This window comes from Epinephelus lanceolatus, chromosome 8 (assembly GCF_041903045.1).
Source record: "Epinephelus lanceolatus isolate andai-2023 chromosome 8, ASM4190304v1, whole genome shotgun sequence".
Classification (NCBI taxonomy): Eukaryota; Metazoa; Chordata; class Actinopteri; order Perciformes; family Serranidae; genus Epinephelus; species Epinephelus lanceolatus.
The window spans coordinates 34,565,375-34,585,815 of record NC_135741.1 but is presented as its reverse complement, the minus strand read 5'-3'; the positions used below and the strand labels follow the sequence as shown (position 1 = coordinate 34,585,815).

Genomic DNA, 20,441 nt, shown 5'->3' with positions numbered 1-20,441 from the left:
AACTTTATATTTCATAATAAAGTACAGGTACTAATACGAAATTACTTTTTGCACTCTCTAGGGTCACGTTTCATTTGATGCATAAAATTTGCGTGGCTTATTACAATAAATCTAAATTTCAGGACATTTTACATTCCAAACTTCCAAACCAAAGCTGACACAGACATTCTTTGGATACTGACATGTTTCAAGTGGTGCTCAAATTGGTTCAACAGTGAGGCCGCAGTGATATTCAATACCTTGATCTAATTTGTACTGTGCTGTATGTGCAGCATTTTCTATTTGATCTCAGTTTTAACCAAATGCTTTGACTGTTGTAAGTGCTTTAAGACTATAAAGGCCAGCCAACACCCCTAAAATTACCAATATCCTCTGACAAATCTTGAATATCCCAAATATTAAACTCAAGTAAAAAGAATTTCATTCAATTCACAATTCATTATTTTGAAACCAACCATGACCCACAACAGTCTGCTGTTTCCTCAGTAGTTGAGTGGTAAGGTTAACTTATGATGCAAAGCTTTAGAGTTCAAATTCTCCTCTTGCCATCCTGCAGGTGGTCTGAATCTTTGCATTTTTCAGGTTAACGTTTGACACTTTTCACATAGTGGCACTATTTGTGTATGAATCAATAGACATGAGATGCATTCCAGCTCTTAAATGAAATCAAAATGCAATACAAATGTAGTCAAGCAAAAAAATAAATCAGTGAACGCAACATCAAATGTTTTGGTAACAAAAAGTAACAAACATTCAAATGCTTTGGACCCTAATAAATGCCAGTTGCGGCCTTAATTACATTGTTGTACTGTAATTTTTTATTAAGGTGAAGGTTCTGACTACTTCTTGCACCACTGTTTTCAGTTTTCAGAACAGTAGACCCTTCACTAAGCCCCGCCCTTTTGTGATGGCCCATCAAGCTGTTGGAGCTAGCATGGAGCCCACACTGTAACTAACTGCACTACCTGAAGAAATATTATCATATTTTGAAAAAAAATGAAAAAGTTATTCTAGAGAGAAGCAGACAGAGGGATCTACAGTATGTGTTTGAAGGGTATATCCAGGATGTCAAACTCATCCAGCAGCAAAAACAGGTTAAAAAGACAAAGATGGTTAGAAGCTAAAGCCGAACAACAGGCGACAGATCACAGTGTAAAAGTGAACCACCGCATCACTGCTGATCGACTCAGAAGGCAATAAATATAAAGGGAAACTTGGCGGATATTGAACCAGCTGTGTGGCACCGCAGTTTGTGCAGGTGAACAGTGTTTGCCCCCACCCTCGACTCGATTGACAAATAATGTGTGGTATAGGCAAAATATAGTACATTTTGAAAGACAGTCTGCAAGCCATTTAAAATCAGTCCTCCTGCCACAATTGGCCCCTGGGCCAGACTTTGGACATGCTTGGCCTAGATATACTGATGGAAATCCCTGGAGAGCAGGCTCTTCCTGTCTTTCTGTTATAAAGAAACCCCTCGACGGCTGGCCAGCTGCATCGCTCATGTTTGGAGATCTCTGAGGATCTGCAGTGATTGGAGAGAGCAGTCTACGCCGCAGTCCTTCTTTCCTTGTGTGTGCCATCGCTTCGAGGTGAGCATTGAGTTTGTCTATCTGAGCAAAATCATTGTCTTAGATCACTTCTGACACAAATGTGACAAGGGGTCGTTCACTCATGATGAAACGCAGTGAAGCAGTTTTCTCCTCTTCTGAGCAAGCGCTTTAACAACAAGCAGGGTGTAACTCAAATCCTTGATACTCACACAAGGAGGAATGTCACTGATGGACTAGTTTGGTGAGGTACATTTTTGCTAATAATAAAGGCATGTGAAACACTCACAAAAACCATCTTGGACATTGCATCTCCATGAAGTCTGTAGTCCAGTAAAACCTGTCCCTAATGCCCACCCCCTCAAAGTTATACAAAGTTAAATGGTCATAGGGTGTGGCTTCAACAGGTTAAGACTGGACCCTTGACTAAGGCCTGTGAGTCTAAGCAGACAAAACCATGCTATCTTAGAGTAGTTCCACATTGTTGAAGATCTTTCTCCACTACCGTGCCTCTGCAGCGACATTTTCTCACAGGAAAGGGCAGACATTATGCTTTGACTATCTTATTGTCTGAGAGCAAACAAGGCAAAGTTATTTAAATTAGTGGTGGGACACGATTAAAAAAAAAAAAATTAATCAGAGGCTTTGTAATCAATTAATCTTGATTAATCACATTTTTAGCAAATAGCAACATTTGACACAATAAGCAAAGTTTTCAATTCAAATAAATTTTGGTTGACTGAATCAATGAAAGGACATATAGGTGAACTTGCATTTTTTCTACTACAATTTCTTCCTCGATGTACATGGAAAAGACAAGTTTGAGGCATTACATCCAGTCACTGTCACCGATTGGATATGTTGTGTTTCCTGCTCTGTCAATTTCTTTTGTGGAATGTTTTCAATTTCAGGGGCCGGGCAGCTCTGCTGGCTGTCTCTTTTGTTGTTGACAGTGTTATTATTATAAGATGCTGGACAGCTTTGCCTCGTTGTATCTCAAAAACAGAACTTTTGACAATATTTTGATTTCCATCTTACTGTAAACCATTGCAGTCAGTGAAAAATCTATATGTTGTCTAGATGACGTACAAAAATCTCAAATTTTCAAAAAATCATGCAACGCTGATAGCTGAAGTCATAGTATGAAGGCAGTCTAAGGTTTCTCACTTGGCAGGTAGTTAAACAGGATCATGACTTGTCCTTGGTGTCTAAGGCTGTGAGTTTCTAATCCCTAATCAGACATAGGTCTTTCTCACAGCAGACATTTTGACTTTTCATTTTGCAATAATTTGCTATTTAGCCATTATTGATTTCTTGATTTCTTTATTTACACCTTTGTTGTTTCCTCTGTGACATGTCAAAATGTCTCCCATGAAAACGACCTATTGTACTGTGTGGTTTAGAGACACATGGTTTCTAACATAGTTTTGATTTAAGAAGTTTAAAAAGTTTTTGTCGGGGCATTTCTGCTGACAGCCCATCCTGTATTTCTCATTTGTCTTTCTGCTCTTTCTGTTTTCATCTTCCTCCTCTTCCTCCTTTTTCTTTCTTCTCAAAATGCCCAGCCCTGACTCACTGCTACACAGCAGCTATAAAGTCCATTTGCTTCCTGAAAGGTTGCTGTGTTTTTGTGATGGCAAGAGAAGTATTTCTCCAGCAGCTGATCTCAAATCCTGACAGACTAAACTGTTTAGTGGAAGAAGCGAAAGAGTTGGCTTTTCAACATGGGCTTCTTATGCGCACACTCGAGACCCCCAATTCATCTGAGGTAGGAACAACCACACAGTCTTGTTTTAATTGTTTGTATCTGTTTTGAACCCCTTTTCACTGAGTGGTTTCCATTAGAGGCTGACATAAAATGGAGAATCCCATGGGACCCTTGGGTCCCTTAGAGACTGGGAGGAATTTACACACTGAAAATTAAGTCAAGATAACACTGATGCAATTATTGGTTACAAAGCCATCTGCATCCATGCATGTTTTTTTTTTTTTTCTTAATTAGTAACCCAACAATAATATACAAATAACAGTAAGACTTGATAAAAACAACCCAATGATTTTTAGTGTGTAGATATGCTATGTTATCATCTGTGGTTTTATAGGCTGCAGAAATTAAAGCCTCTGGAAACCCAAATCCACAATAGCCTTCTAACTATGCAATTTAGGGTCTTATGTACATAATATTAAACATGTAAAAACAATTAGAAATCAATTTCCATCCAACTAAGAAATATATGTCTATTAAGTTTTTGTACATTCTTGAAATTGGGTTTGATTTGGCCGTGGTTATCTCTGAGATTTATTATGCAATAAATTCCAAACCAATCATAAATCATCCGTCAGTTGTCTCATCCCGCCCCCCACTGGCAGCGCAACAAAACCTTTCTGCTCCAGCTAAATCTGCCTCTTTGAGTCTGAGCCAACTCCTCTTTCTAGTGTGATGTTTAGAAAATACAGATCATAAACTGGCTGAACCGCTCGGCTCCCAACAGCACTCGAATCAGGTTGACCGGCTCCAGAGCCCGGACAATCCGAGCCTTTGCAGCTCGTGGAGCTGCAGGAAGATGCGGCTTGTGAGCGGCCGGGCTTGCCCCCCGGGCCCGGTGCCGGTGTCGGCTTGCGGGGAGGGGACGTAATGTGCACCCTTCCTCACCCCTAACCCCAACCCCAAGCAGTTAGCTTTGCTACGCATAAACATATCCCCAATCGCGGAGGTGATGCTGCGGGAAACAACACAATTTTAGCCAGAGGGGAACATTATTCGAGGCAGCCAAATACTTCTACACAACGCCAGAGAGACGGCCGGCCGGCACCGGTCTCTCCTGCTTTGAGGGTCGGTGTGTGTGTGTCAGAGTAAAGACATATTTAATCTATTAAGACTGGATGTGTTTGAATGAAAAAGGCTATTATCAGAAAAACGGAGCAGATTTATGTTTTCAATGAAAACGTTAGCCGGGTCCAGACCATAGACCCCGCCCACTCAACTGAGTAGGCTTGCATCTCTGGTCTGGCATACTTCAATGAATTTGCGATTTATCTCATCCAAACGCTGGACGGACCAATGAACGCCGGGGGTCTAGCGATTAGCCAATCAGCGCCACGCTGATGTCAAGCTGTACGCCGGTGGGTAACTGGTGAGGATAGCAACAATGGCGACCGCTACAGATCCTACAGACCACATTGACAATGCTATCGAGGTATTTCGCCACTACTCGCGTTAATGGAGGACCAAATTAAGGAAGCTGTTAAACTGGATTTAACGGCGATGCAGCTGGGCGTGCACGACGACGGAGACATTTTAAACGGGCAATGCTCGCTTGTTTTCGGCAGCCCCGAGGCATGGATACTAATGACGTCAGATTCTGGGTGAGTCGTTGATCTCTACTGATTGGTTAGGGAAAAATCAAATTCCCTCCCCCTTGTAAATCGCCTTCAATGGAAGCCATGTCAGACTGAAGGTTCTGGGAGCTTCAGTCTGACACTCAGGCTATGAAAACGTATCTCAATGAAGAAAGGCAAAGCGCTAGCCTCCTGTTGTCATTCATCTCAGCTAACATTGCATGTAAAAGTTATGCTATTTTACAAAGTAACATTAATATGAATCATCAGAGGGCTCAAACATGTACGGCTGGATTAAATTTGTGGCAGCCATTGCTGAGCCAGGGAGATGTCAATCAAAGCAAGGGAGCTGTCAATCAGAGCTGGTCTAAACAGCAAAATGAGCTGTTTTTAAACCAGGTTTTCTAATAGTTATGAATGGTTATTTTCACTCAGACTTTTGTGGATGATTAATGAGACACTCGACTTTGATATAATATATGCATTTTTACTATTTCAAGCTGTGTTTCCAAAGGCTTTAACAATTCCAAATGTTATTTCCATGGCTGAGGAAAGTTCAATCAATAATTGTTAACATGAGCTCATCTCTCTCAAAGCCAGAAACCAGGGAAGTAAGTCTCAAACTTGTGATGTCATAGGGTATAAAGTCTGGAGCTTCTCCATAGGCAATGAATGGGAGCCCGATTTTGTGGACCCACAGAATGTTTGCTTTCTATTTTATACCCAAATGAGCTTTACTCTGTTGTAGTGATCTCAGAACATCTTTTCCAGTTGCCAAGTCATTGTCTATACAGCAGCTCCAGACTTTATACTTGATGGCATCACAAAGTTTCAGCAGCAAATTTGAGTTTCTTTAGTTTTGGGATTTGGGGGACAGTTGTTTGTGTTTACTAATATTTTTGGACTGTCTTAGACCATAGAAATAACATCTATGAATTTGAAAATGTGCATAGTTTCAATAAAATGTCTGTCAATACAACATGCATTATTTCTAAAGAATCAATGCAGCCACATATTTAGAAGTGTCCTCAACTGGTACCTGCACACAGCAACTACATGAGACAGATAGCATCTGTCACATTCAGTCATTTGAAGGGCACCTAAGTATAATATAATATAATATAATATAATATAATATAATATAATACATAACTAGGATTCTTGCAAGATTCTTACAACTGTTGCGGCCCCAGATGTACAAAAAGAAAGATCAAAGTCCTGACTTCTGGATGAGGTCTGACAGGTCTGACAGGGTGAAGGCAGCGAGGAGGACCCACTGTAGTAACTCTCTGAGGTATCTAGGCCTGGTTTCATTACATATTTCATTAAAATCTTGGGATAAAAGGTGGATTAATTATTTTACATTACACTCTGTTGGCCACAAACATTGAGTGTCCCATAAATCTGTGATTAAAGAGTGGATGCTTTATGAAGGGGCCGAGGGTGATGCAAGATTTATTCATTTACATTTTGTATTGCATTTTCGATAACGTTATACCACGTTAAAAAAACAAAGCAATATTTACAGGAACATTTTATACCAAAAAGACTATAATCAATATATTTATATTAACAATGGATTACTAGGTGCACCGTACTGTGTGTGAGAATACAGTCCTTCAGCACTGCGTCCTACCACACTAACAGTTGATCGTCAGCAATCAGCCCCCCGTAGCATCACAAAAGTGTTTAAGACTTCACATGTGTCCTGGCCTTAAATCCGATGACTTCTTTTCCTGAGTGGAGAGCAGGCCTTAATTACTTCACTTTAAATTGATATTAGTTCAAATATCACAGTATGTTACATCAGTATTATTTTTTGGCCTGTAAAAAATGTGTGAATTATGTGTGCATGTTATGGGGGAGTGGTGTTGCCTTAAATAAAAGGGAAAAAAACAAAAACAAAGAAGGGGTGTCTTGGTATAAAGAAAACATTGTGTGCCACTGCCCTTCCACCATATAGCATTCATCTTAAAAGGAGAGCTGCCACACACAAAAATATCATTACATTTTGTGTGCAAATGAAAGTTTTTTTTCCCCCAAGTATTTCTAGAATGCACTGGTGATATCTTTATCTTTCTTGGTTTTTCTAACAGCAGCCAGTCACCACATTTGTATTCTGCTTTCAGGTCGTCACCTACGCCCCATTTACACTCTTCCCCACTCCTGTGCCCAGAGCCGCCCTCCTCCAGGCTCTGGATGTGCAGACTCACCTCAACACATTGGTGGACAAGATCAGCCAGGACCCAGACTTTCTAGAAGAGGCTCTTGCAGGGTACAAAGGGAATGTTGGTCACATGGATGACAACATTTTGTTTGATGATTAAGTTTTTATTTTCTATAAAACCCTGTGCAATTTTTTTGACAGGAGCACAGTGTAACAGAATGAAGCTCAAAAGGGCTCCGTCACTGATAAGGTTTAATGATTTGTCTTTTTCAACATCACAGAACTATCCAGGCAGATGATTTTACAGCTAAGTTGTTTGGCATATACAGACAAGTGCAGCAGGAAGGTCGGAAACAGGTTAGTGATGTAGAAAACCTGCTGTGAAACAGGATAGACCCTTTTTGTATTTGTTAACAGAGATGATGTAGGCTATTTAGTGGGCGGGGCCAAACTGGTGGCAGAAAGGGACAGTAGTGGTTTCGGTGTGAGTGCTGAGTAAAATGTAAAAAGCACGTTTATATTTCTCAACCAATTGCAATGAGTTGTTTTTATATCCATGGGTGTATGATCTACATGTAGAAAATAAAGTGTTGTCCCTGGATATCTAGGCTAATCAGTGCTGCTCAATGCTTAGTAAATGAGTGTGTTAGGCTCATATGAACTGAATCCTTTATGTGGTGAAAGATATATCATCATCGTCAAGCATGGATTTGGCTTATTCCTTAATTAATTAATTGTTGGAGACGTCCCCATATAATATAATTAAATGTGGAAGTTCAACTTATCAACTTGCTAGTGCGTTAGCTAGCTAATGCTGCCTGCTTATCAACACCTTGATCATAACAAAGTACTCCTTGCCACAAGAAAACACATTCTTTGTTTATGCCAACGTAGAGACTAGAATGTGTGTTTAGATCGGTTCCCATCTGCATCCAGGCAGGGAAAATTAAAGGCTTGCTAATGTTAGCGATGTAGCTAATGTAGCTAGTGCGCTATAGCTAGAGTTGCCACCCGTCCCGTTTTTCCCAGAATTGTTCTCTTTTTTCATCAGCTGTCCCGGGAAAAAAAAAATCTCTCCCGGGACACAATTTGTCCCGTTTTTTGGGGAAAATGCAGCAGCAGGCCAAGGAGTCCATCCAGAACGACGCATAGTGCATCCAAATTCACACCTGTTCTTCTCTATGGTTTTTCTCCGCGACCGTGCGTCATAGCAAGAAACCACGCATATCACGTGAAACAGTGGAATCGTAGCTTTCCGAATGTTTGCACAGCGAAAGAAAATGATAAAGTTACACTAAAATTATGTATAACAGAGCTTTCATACAGCTTTGCACACACATTACTCTCGGATGGATTACTCGCGAATGCAGGCTCGCACAGAAATGCCACACATATCACATGAAAGCGCAGGAGCAGAGCTTTCCAATGATACCACACACATCATTGTGCTGTCATCCCATCATGCTATAAATACAGATTAATTGTCTACAAAATAAAAACCTGACGAATTTCTTTACAATCCATTATACAGATCTTGTTATCAGTCACTTCATATAGTGAGGAATATCGTATCTTACCACATCTTAGGCTTGCGTGTGTTTCTCCCTGTCTATCCACATTTGTAGTCCGGCTTTCAAGATGCAAATATCTCCATACTGTCCAGCTGACACACGTCAAACATTGTATGACAAGACCAGCCACTTCACCTTTGCGCACCCGGACAACTGCAGCCTAATTATGCATACATGACAGGGCCGTAGTCACCATATACATTGAGGGGGACATGTGTTCCCCCCAATGCCCAATTTTTTTTTTTACTGCAAACAAAGTGGCAAATATTATCTTAGAGGACATCATTGCACTTGGTTGACTAGTGAATGATTTTTTTTTTTCATTTTTGACTTGTGAATGAGTCAATGGAATTTCTTGCAATAATGAAAAAATCCTGTCAATCATGTCCGCCTGGCACAAACCACATGTTTTGGACAGCTGTGAAGTGACAGAATGTCCCACCATCATGGTTTTTATATTGCCAGATTCCAGAGAGTCTCCCCTCTTCATATATGGCAGAATATGTCGACTTCCAACTTGCTATGGTGAGATACATGTAAAAATGTAAGAATTTAGTAACACAGATTTGTTTTTTTTCATTGATATAAAAATGAATATAAAATACAGGCACATAGAAGGACAGGAAAAGATGGCAAATCTGGTCTCCTATGTCTGAATTTCATGTTCATTGGTCAGTCTGAACTGGTAATAATGGCCGAGCCCTCCGCTTCAAACATTTGGTCGAGTGTCCCTTTTTTTCACAAATCCAAGGTGGCAACCCTAGCTATAGCTGATAGCTGACTGGTAGAAACAAACATCCATGATCCATCATACGTTTAATAATCCAGACAAAGAACATATTTTCTTGTGGTGTCCCTTCTAGGAGCAGTGGTGAAAGTTACTACTCTGTTATGATCAAGGAGTTGATAAACAGATGGCATCAGCTAGCTAGTTGAAAAGTTGTCTAATGTTACTTTCACATTACATTTTATTACATGAGGACGTCTCTACAAGTATTAACCAGGGACAATAAGACAAATCCATACTTGACAAATGTGAGTTTTACAGTTCCTTAATGATGATGAATTATCTTTCACCATGTCAGGAAGTCAGTTCATGTAAGCCAAACACACACTCCTCTATTGAGCGTCCAACAGCGATTATAGCCTAAATATCAAGATTCTAATTAACTGGAGACAAAACTTTATTTTCTACACGTAGATGTATGTATGTGTATACATATGGTCTCGCACTAACAAACTAACTCTGAGCAATGCAACGCTACAGTGGTTGGACATCTTTATAGCCTACCTTGTGGAAAAACCCAGCATCCATACGAAAGAATAACTCAAGACATAAACCTCTCGATGCATACAGTTTTGTACTTTGCGGTGACGTCCAGGATGTTTAATGCCAAGATCTGTCAAATGATTTTTGTTCACTATGGACTGCAGAGCAAGCGACAAGGACATAAAATGAAGCTATAGCTATAAGACATTTAAACAAGTCAGACAGCTATAGGCTACTGACGGCAAACTGCACTTCATGGCTCAGTTAACATTAACTTGTTTTAATTTTTTTAATGCATTTTAGGACAATGTAAATACTGCTGCCACTAGGTGTATGCAAATATAAGCCTAAATATAATTTCATGCTGTAACTGTAGGGCTCTATGAATTGCGTATGTGAATATTATGTAGCCTAGATTTTTTGTTTACAATAAATTCTAGCACCCATTAAGGTCTTCGTTTAGCTTCAAATGGCATCCTCAGCGACGGTTTTCAATAAAACTGAAGGTTATCTTTTTTTTGTAATTTGTAAATTTTTTAAAATTTCCATTCTGGGTGTCTCAACCGTTTCACATCTGTGTCTGCTGTTTTTCTGCCACCAGTGTGCACGTGCAACTGTCCACTAAGAACAGTTGCACTCTATTTGCACTCTTAAAGCATAAGGCATTTATTTTTATAAAATGAGAAAGTTGGTCTATATACTGTATTATATATATTGTATTATTTAAATATCTATACAAGGTTTTTTTCAGGTAAGCCATATATTAAAAAACATAAATAAAATGAGTGCAAGATTATTTGTCAAACTAAGTGAAACTAAACTAAGACACTCCCTAGTGATGAAGATGAGGTGATACAGGTTTGTGTGATTTAGTGATTATTATAATGTGCTATGTTATGTTTGTAGTGACATGATTATTTCTACACGTGGGTCTGTTGTGGATGATTTTATGAGTGAAATTTAAACTATGTATTTTCTTTCCAGTCCATAGTGGTGGGTTTAAACCGGTGTGACTACATGCTGGATCAGAGGGAGGATGGGACTCCTTCCCTGAAGCAGATAGAGATCAACACTATTGCTGCTGGTGCTTTTGGCGTGTCTGACTGTCTCCCCGTGGTGCACAGGTATCTGAGAACATGTAGGAGAAGTAATAATACTGAAGATTTTCTGTGAAGTCACTATCTATTGCTGAATGAGGCAACACAATGGTGTAGAGTCTACGGTCCACTGATGAAAGCCCTTGCATTTGCAGTGTTACAGGTGTCTGTGGTGACATTCACAGGAAAAATCACAAGCGACACTCAGCTAGTGATGCATTTTCCACCACCCAACAGTGGTTGGTCAACCAGAGAGAACAGGAGGAGCTAACACAGCAGATTTACTCTTTTACTCACTTGAGTGTTAAGCGGTGTATTGTTTTGCTGCTAACATGAGCAAGCACTTATTATGGCTGAACAAAAAACAGTAAAGAGCATCAGGTGATGAAATTGTAAAAACAAGTGCAAATCCAGAGAAAAAGAAACTAATTTGACATTCAGAAGAAGACTGATGTCACACAGGCGACACTGATTGGATCTCTGGATTTGTTTGTTTCGGCTGGTGGGCTGTGCTTCATTATGGCTCGACTGTTTTCAACATGGCAGCTTAGTCACAAGCTTTCTTATTTTACAGCTAAACAGTACACTAAAATATGTTTATGAAAACATTTGGGGCAAGAAATGGGCAATGCAGAATCTTGATCAGCACTCCCTAGTTTGACAGTTTGATCACAGTTCGGGAGCAGCAACTGACATGATTGATAACTGCATTAGAGACTCCTGGGCTCTGATGAGTTGTTTTCCTTCAGCCACAGTGAATTTTTGCTAATGCCATCAGAAGCACTATGTGATGGCAGAGGAACATGATTTGTTTCACAGACTCTCTCATGCACTACTGCGTGGATATTGTCTAGTGTTTCAGCAAATATGACATTCGTATAAGTTACCAGATAGAGCTTTAACTTTTCATCAGTTTAAGCAGGGGAGTACTGCTCAGGCTTAAAGGGATAGTTCAGGTTTTTGAAGTGGGGCTGTATGAGATACTTTTCTACCGTCAGTGTATTACATACAGTGGATGGCAGTGTGCTTCTTGTTTGGAGAACCAGATGGGACTAGTGCCCCAGACAATTAGCACTGCACTGCTATGAACTGTGGTTAGCAGCAAAATGTTTTTTAGCAACTTAAAAAAAGCCTACCTTAAAAAACAAAACAAAACAAAAAAATCAAGTGCATGCTATATTTATTTTTTCTGCTTTACCTTGCCATCAGCCAGCCCTTTCCTTTAGTGCTACATTTTCTCAGCCGTACAACCTCCATATTCCTACGCAAAAACGCCCAACTCAGCTGTTCGGGTCAGAAAGTGCTTCTGTGCAATTCAGCTTAAGGAAACTTCACTTTTCTAAAGACATGAAAACAGCTGTGGTTACTTACACTGAATACATCAACACTTCACCTTCAAAATTGAGACAGCTTGGTGATTGCAGTAAATATTTCTCTCAAGAAGATTATTAACCACTGCTAAATTAACCAGAGAGACTGTGACTAGACAAGTGAACCCAAAATCAGACAAAAACATAGATCAGGAGCAGTTTCTAGTATGTGATTTATTATCAATAAAAATGAGTGGAGGAGTACTGGGAGGCTAAAGTCTGAGGTTGGGGAGTGAAGCAGGGGAGCTGGACTGGGGAAGCTGGCCAAGAGGCATTCTCGGAACCCATCGGCTGTATTCGGCGTCTGACTTCCGGCAGATGGCGATACAGTCTCTGAGGGCAGACCCCTGATTTTTTGGCATTCCGGTTTGATTTGGGCGGAGGATGCGAATTTCCATTTCCGACTTCCATTTAAGTAAATATGCTGAACCATTGCGATGGATTCAGAGTTTGCAGTGACACCAATTATACCAGGGCTCTTCTGCTCTTCTTCCGGTGGCAAGACCTCCGGGGTTACATTCACTGAATGTAGAGTCTGTATAGAGACTAGCCAAGAGGTTCCAGAGCAGTGAGGTGAAAGGAGCAGATGAGGTTCAGGTGCTTACTGAGTTGAGCAGGAGTTTCCGTGCAGGCGGAAAGCTGAAGTGATGACAGTTGGTTACCAGGGGGAGAAGGAGTGGAGCAGGAGGCAGGAGTCAGGCTGGGATAAAGCTGCAGGCACAGAGAAACAATTATTAGTAAGCAAGTCAAAAGTACAGGATTAACAAGGTGGCTTGACCATGACTGACTGGTAAGCAGAGTCTACAATCTGGTGGCGTTCTGAACTTGGAGCTTGGTATATGAAGCAGAATTGATTGAAAGATGATTAGCAGCTGCGGTCACTCCCGTGCACCAGACACGACTTGTATAATCGGCGCCAGTAATAGCCATGGCAGGGGGCATTATGTTTTCAGGTTATCTCTCTGTTCATCCGTGCTATTCTTGTGGGCGTGATATCTCAGTAATGCCTCAAGGGAAGTTTGCCAAATTTTGCTCAAATTTCCACTTCAACTCAATAATGAAATGGTTAGATTTTGGTGGTCATTGGTCAAAGTCAGGTAACTGTGACTTTGTCTGTCTCATTCTTGTGAACGTGATATGTCAAGAACACCTTGAGGATTTTTTTTTCAAATTTGGCACAAACATTCACTTTCACAACTTATCATGCTCGGTTTTTGCTACATCTGTAACGTCAATTTATGCAAAATAGCCGATGGCTCTCTCTGATTTGTCAGACACATACTGAGGTCAGTTGGTCTTTTGGAAGAGAGCGAGTGTGTTCAGGATACCAACAGGACTTCTGGAATGATGGCTGCTCTCGCCAAGGCCTGGGAGCTCTACGGCCAACAGAAGTAAGTGTAGTGATGGTGGAGGTCAACATAATGTAGTATCAATAAAAAAATGATAAGAATATCTCCTGGACATTACGAATGGCAAGTTTTGGTTGATTACATATGATAAATACATATCATAACAGTTTCGTTTTGTGTAAAGCTTGTAAAAATATGAAGGAATCAGAATTTTTCTCTGTGTTTTTCACAATTTCTTTTAACTTGATTTAGTGCAGAATTTATCCTAAAGGAAAAACCTTTGATTACTTAGATTACATTCTCTGTGGTTTTACACTGACTGAATAATAAGCAATTGGTAATAAACTTGATTCGCCTTCTGCAGGGCAGTAATCCTGTTTCTGGTTGAGGATGTCCAGACTTCCAAACTCAATCATCGTTCCATTGAAAAGGAGCTTTGGAACAGGTAAGGGCAAAGGGTTTAAAGATACGTAAAAACTGAATTTCTTAAACAGAAACTTTGCATCAATCTTCAGACGCAGACCTGGTATACATCAACCTTTCTGTTTCTTTCCTTTTTCTGTTTGTGAAGTGCATGAAGACTTTGTCAAGTTAGTAAAGAACCTGCTGGTATAGACAACTCTGAACCATTTTCTTAACATTAGCTGCAGATTTTATTGCTCAACCTTTGACCTATATTTTCAACCTCTCTCTAAGCTCTAAGGTGACTCCAAAAATATGGAAGTCAGCCTAGTATGTTCCCCCACTGCTGATAGGCCCACTTCAAAGGTGTCAGTTCTAGCAACGATCTTGAATGATTAGTGAGTGCAGTAGAAGGTGTTTTTCTGTAATAACTCCATTCTATCTAAACATCATTCTGGCTTCAGAAAGCAACATAGCACCATTACTGCAACCATGAAAGTGGCAAGTGGTATCATTGGCATTTTTGACATGAAGCAGAGCTGTGCAGTGCAGCGCTATTTATTGACCTGTCCAAAGCCTTTGATACTGTTGACCATCTTATTATATAAACAGAGGTTGACTATTATTGGTATATCTGATCAGGCGGTGGGCTGGTTTGTGAATTACTTCTCAGAAAGGTCTCAGTGTGTTTAGTTTGATGGACTCACCTCTAACTGGCTCAACACTGGCAATGGTGTACCCCAGGGTTCTGTGTTAGGCCCGATTTTTTTTATTTTTATATTGATAGTCTTGGTCAAAATGTGGTTGGTGCCAATTTTCATTTTTATGCCGACGACACTGATATATTGTGCCAGCTCATCCATCACAGAGGCTGTGGCCTAAGTGCAGGCTGTTTTCAATGTTATCAAATGCAGATGAAACCAAGGTTATGCATTTCGCAATGCTAGGAAGAAGCCTGTGATTATTATTACCCACTGTGTTATTACTGCTTAGGGACAGAAGTTAGAGGTTGTCACTTGTTACAAACATCTTTGTATTTGGCTTCCTTTGTACATTTATACTTTGCTAGAACAGAGATATGGCTGTAGCTGTAGTCTGAGATCTTTAGATTTAGTTTAGTTGTCTGTTCCTGGTGCTGGGACTGAGCTGGGAAAGAAAACTTTTAATGTGCTGTGCTCCTCTCAGCTGGTATAACCTTCAGAAAGAGTGAATTGGTCTCTCTGCCTGACTTAAAAGCCAAACTGTGCAGTACAAGGATGGAGTACAAGTACAAGGATGAATGAATCAGTTGGTTCTTGTCATTGTGCTTAGGTGTTCTAATAATTCTGCATTTTACTTTATATCTTTTATGTTTCCTTATTGTGTTGTTGTTTGGCTGTAACTTTTTGTGTGCTGCTGTCTTGGCCAGGTTTCCCTTGTAAAAGAGATTGTTGATCTCAATGGGACTTGAATATGGGTTAAATAACATAAGTAAAAAAACATGTTTTTTTGGTATGAAGATTATTTTCTCTCCATGCAGGAATATTCCTGTTATCCGCAGAAAGTTTGAGGAGGTGTCCAGAAGAGGATTTCTAGATGCCAACCAAAACCTGTTTGTGTAAGTATTCATTTAGTATTTATAACTGTAAAATTTGTAGTTGAATTGTAAACGATGGAGAGTGATTGTGGTATGTAGAGGGCAGAAATGTAATGATGTAATGTTAATGCACACACATGAAATTGTTGTTCATATTTATGTATTTGGCATATTTCACAACATATTGGAACTATTATTTTACCTGCGATAATTTTACTAGCTAGGGTGGCTGATCACGTTTGAACCCTCACAGTATTTTGACATTCTTTTGATCAAGTGATAATATGTCAGTTCTTTTAATTCAGTTAATGCTGTCTAACTGTAACTCTGCAGAGATGGGCTGGAGGTAGCTGTAGTGTACTACCGCTATGGCTACATGCCAGGTAACTACACTGAACAGGTAAGAAATTAATATTCTTACGTTAATTGAAAACTGCAATACCTCATTTGGCCACTTGGAGGCAGCAGAGACAAGCTGTAAACACAAAATCTACAAATGATCACCTTATATGGTTCAACCTCTGGTTTCACATGGGACACGAATGTGTCCATTTGTCACCCTGATCAATATATATACCCGACTACCGTTCCGTCACCTGACTTCCTCTGTCGCAGCATAACAATAAATACTACCATCTAATATGCTGATTATGGCATTCTGAATATGCAGTTGCTGTAGCAGGACCCTACTAACTCATAGCTATAACATTGATAACCACTAACAATGGCCATTTAACCTAGGGGCACCATTCGAACCAGGTGATATCTGGCTCTTTAGCTTCTAAATGCTCCACTATGTTCATCAGCTAGTGGCTAACTCTGTCTGACTGTTGTGTGCTGCTGGCCAAGTGACATACAGTCGGTTTGTCAGAGCTTTTTTTTACTGAACAGGACACTGATGATGAAAGTGCTCAGAATGAATTGAAATGGTAAAGATGTGGGCTGGAAAATCAGTGCAAGTTAAAAGACACTAAAGTGCTGAATGGAACTGCAAAGCTGAGTGATAATTATTTGTAGGCTGTCACTACCACTGACTACTTTCACATTACGCATCAATTGTTAGTGTAATTTTTTTTTTTTTTAATCAGAGCAGCTTCAAAGTTGCATTAAACCATTTTGACTACAAATGGGTAGAAAGTCTTCAAAACACTATATGGAGGAAAAAAAAGGACTTTCCATTTTCATGTACAGTATTTTCAGGATGCATCACAGAAATATCCAGTCATATAACTTTAAGTATTTGTTGATGACTTAGTGTGTTTCTTGATTAACGGTTCTTACTTCTTAAAAACAACAACTGAATTGAATAGAATTAATGTAAAAGAATATTTCCAGTTGTAAATCATTTCTAACACAGATTTCATGTACGGTGTAGAGTTGGGATGCTCGTCTTCTGATGGAGCGCTCTCTGGCTGTGAAATGTCCAGATATCAGTACTCACCTGGCTGGAACTAAGAAGGTCCAGCAGGTACTCGCCAGACCTGGCGTTCTGGAGAAGTTCTTCCCAGACCAGCCCCAAGTAGTGGAGCAGATCAGAGCAACGTTTGCTGGCCTCTACACTCTAGACATGGTGAGAAAAAAACATACTGCAAAGCTGTAAATGAGTTTTCTTTAAGTGTGTCACTGACACACATTATCGTTAAGGCCTAACAAATGTCATGAATGCATTTTATTCATCGACCTACCTTATAATAACTTTAAGTTCACTCAAAGTTCACATGGCTGTGAACACCGGTCTCCTGGGGAAAGTCCTGTGTTTTTTGACTCATCCACCACACCAATCTCTCTCCTTAAGTGGATCCCTTCCTTCTTTATTTCATCAGTGCATTGATCATGTGATTGCAGCCTTCCCAAATAGTGGGTTACACATGAATAACTGGCTCATGATTACGTGGGACATGTACGAATTTTAGTGTATTACTTCGCATAGGAAATTTTATACAGAACATTTAAAAAAAAAAGCCTGAAATCAGTTATACATGATCTAAATAACATCTTATTTCAGACTGTTTTACAGAGGTGTCAACTTACCTTTATGATCTGCAGCTGCAGTTGTGCCGTTGAATTTTTTACAGTTGTTTTGTTTTTTGTTTTTGTTGTGGTCTATTTAGTCAGGTTTCCGTATTTCAATTGCATATAAAATTTACATCCAACTGAATCAATTATTTCTGACATAAACTAAATACGAACAATTTATGTAATTAGGTCAAATAAAACTGAGACTATGAGAATTTATGTCGCTATAGCTCATAAAATACTTAATTTACTTCACGGAAGTTTTTCTCATTATTGTTAATACATTCTGTAAATTTCAAATATGTTAAAAAACTAAACTGAACATTATAACTTTAGTGTCAGTAGGATTTATCGCAGATGGCTGTATTAAACCACATCAGTTTTAGCTAGGTGTATTTGTTACTGTAGTTTTTCTGAATGTCTGTATTTATCCCAGAATAAAAATGAGAATAATTAGAGAATAATTTTTGAAACTCTTCTGGGCTCCAGGGTGCAGAGGGTGACCAGACAGTGGCTATGGCTTTGGCCAGTCCAGATGAGTTTGTCCTGAAGCCTCAGAGAGAAGGAGGAGGTAAGATGACATCGGCATACCCCCCGAAAAAGTTAGCGTAGGAGTTGCATTGGTATTTCTCCTAATGTTACAATGTGTCAGTTATTATTACCAAAATTAAGACTACATGACCTCATATGTCTCTGCTTCACCACTTCAGGGAACAATTATTTTGGAGAGGACATTGTCAGAGTACTACAGGAGGTTAAAGGTGACAAAAGGAGAGCTGCTTATATTCTGATGGAAAGAATCCGACCCAGAACAGAACAAAACATCCTGCTGAGGAGAGGACTTCCTCTCAAACTCTCCACTGTTTGTAGTGAAATAGGAGTTTATGGAGCCTATGTGAGGTACAGTATACACAGAGCTGTACAGCATGCATGTGGTAAAAATGAAAATGAAAATCATACATTTATAGATTGTTTGATAATCATGAAAAAAATCTGTGTTATTTGTCTCCATGCACAGGCACGGAGGAGAAATGGTCCTCAATGAGGCTGCTGGACACATGTTGAGGACAAAGAGCACCGAGCACAATGATGCAGGGACTTTCCGTGGAGTTACCACATATGACAGTCCGTTTGTCATCTGAACTCTCCTCCTGGTATCTATGGAGGCCCCTAATCTATTGCATGTCAAGTTAAGGAAGTTAATATTATTTTTTGTTGCAGTTTGCAGTTCCACAGGCTGAACACTGGGTGGCAGTAAAACCAAAGGCATGTTTCTCAAATACAGTTAGTTTTTTACAGTCGTTTACGCACTAAAATGAAAATTTTCACACAATTAACAGCTCTTTACACTCAAGAAGCAAAACACATGTCCATAGTTGCACAACAATAAGCACAGACTCAGCTTCACACTTTTTGCAAAACATTACACACAGTGATTTGCAAAACTCTACAAGCATTATCGCACCTTAGACACAGATGAGGATTGTGAGGTTACTTCCTTCTCATTACAAAGCCCCTGCTTGCCAATGACCACACTAATGAACGAATTGGATAATCACATCCACCTGGTGTGGAAGCACACAGGTGCTTACTGTAAACCAAGTGGACCACATGCAGCACATTGTCGTTTGGGACAATGTATCTTTCCATCAATCTGCTCTGGTCCACAATTGGTTCCATGAGCACTCTGAATTTGCAGTCTTATACCTTCCACCATACTCCCCATAAACCCAATAGAGGAATTTTTATTTGTCTACACTTTACAGTAGTAAGAAAAACTACTATTTTGTTCTGATTTTCATTGTTGATCTGTTACTGTAACTGAGTATGGTAAGAAATAAATATTTTCAGTCTGCAGCAGTCTGCAATCAGTGTTGTGTTTGTTTGTTGTATTTGTGTACTTTCTCTGTATATCTCAAAGTAATCATGAAGAATGTTGTGGGTTTGACAATATCTTTTTGTCATCTAAATTATCCCTTACATAAAAATGTCTGGCAAAAAAGTCTAGCACTAGACCAGCTACTTCCTAAAATAGGGGTTTTTACAAATGTATATTTTGTATTGATCACTGTAGTGTGTAACTGACTGCAATAGTGTCTGATCATTTGAAGACTGTGTTAGTGAGATGAAAACAAAACAGCATTTTTATAAATATGTGTATATGTTTTGACTGAAGTGTGTCATTTTGCAAACAATCTAGGAGTTATGCAAATTGAGTGTGGTGTTTGGATAATTGTGTGAATATTTTGAAAAAAGGAGCCCTGTTTTCAAAATTGCGTGTAAACAATTGAGAAAAACTGTAAAACACCAGCAGATCTGCAGAGTTCATTTCAGGTAACCAAGGCTACAGAGTTTATGTGAGTCTGTGTTTGTCTACACTGCACTGAGGGATGAGAACCAGAGGGGCAGAAGTGAATTTCTTTTTTTACCGAAAAATCTGACAGTATACTCAGTGAACAAAAAGAGCTCACAATGAGCTGTGAGTTGTTCCTATAAATATTGATGTCCTCTATGAACTTCTCAGATGTTTCCATTCAACAGATCATCAAGTTATTTATTACATATATATATATATGTATATATATATCAGGTACACCGTGCTAGTACCAGGTTGGACCCCCTTTTTCCTTCAGAACTGTCTTAATTTGGTCCATGATAGCATCACACAGCTGCTGCAGCTTTGTCGGCTGCACATCCATGATGTGAATCTACCGTTCCACCACACCCCAAAGGT

General features: G+C 39.5%; 1 protein-coding gene across 1 annotated transcript; it reads left to right on the top strand.

Moving 5' to 3' along the window:
• The first annotated feature begins 1,463 nt into the window (after positions 1 to 1,463).
• On the top strand, positions 1,464 to 19,564 carry LOC117258761 (glutathione synthetase-like). Its single transcript, XM_078170224.1, has 13 exons — positions 1,464 to 1,592; positions 3,116 to 3,318; positions 7,019 to 7,164; positions 7,338 to 7,413; positions 10,882 to 11,021; positions 13,639 to 13,755; positions 14,078 to 14,158; positions 15,635 to 15,712; positions 16,025 to 16,091; positions 17,067 to 17,261; positions 18,197 to 18,278; positions 18,418 to 18,607; positions 18,726 to 19,564. Exons 2-13 carry the CDS (start codon positions 3,184 to 3,186, stop codon positions 18,847 to 18,849), a joined length of 1,431 nt encoding a protein of 476 aa, XP_078026350.1. The 5' UTR covers positions 1,464 to 1,592; positions 3,116 to 3,183; the 3' UTR covers positions 18,850 to 19,564.
• Positions 19,565 to 20,441: the final 877 nt, after the last annotated feature.

What these genes read in the sequence shown, in the direction of transcription:
- LOC117258761 (XM_078170224.1), top strand. Translation starts at nt 3,184, where the DNA reads ATGGCAAGAGAAGTATTTCTCCAGCAGCTGATCTCAAATCCTGACAGA. An exon ending in GAAAAGGAGCTTTGGAACAG is followed by an intron (nt 14,159 to 15,634) that starts GTAAGGGCAAAG and finishes CTCTCCATGCAG; the next exon opens with GAATATTCCTGTTATCCGCA. An exon ending in CAGGTAACTACACTGAACAG is followed by an intron (nt 16,092 to 17,066) that starts GTAAGAAATTAA and finishes TGTACGGTGTAG; the next exon opens with AGTTGGGATGCTCGTCTTCT.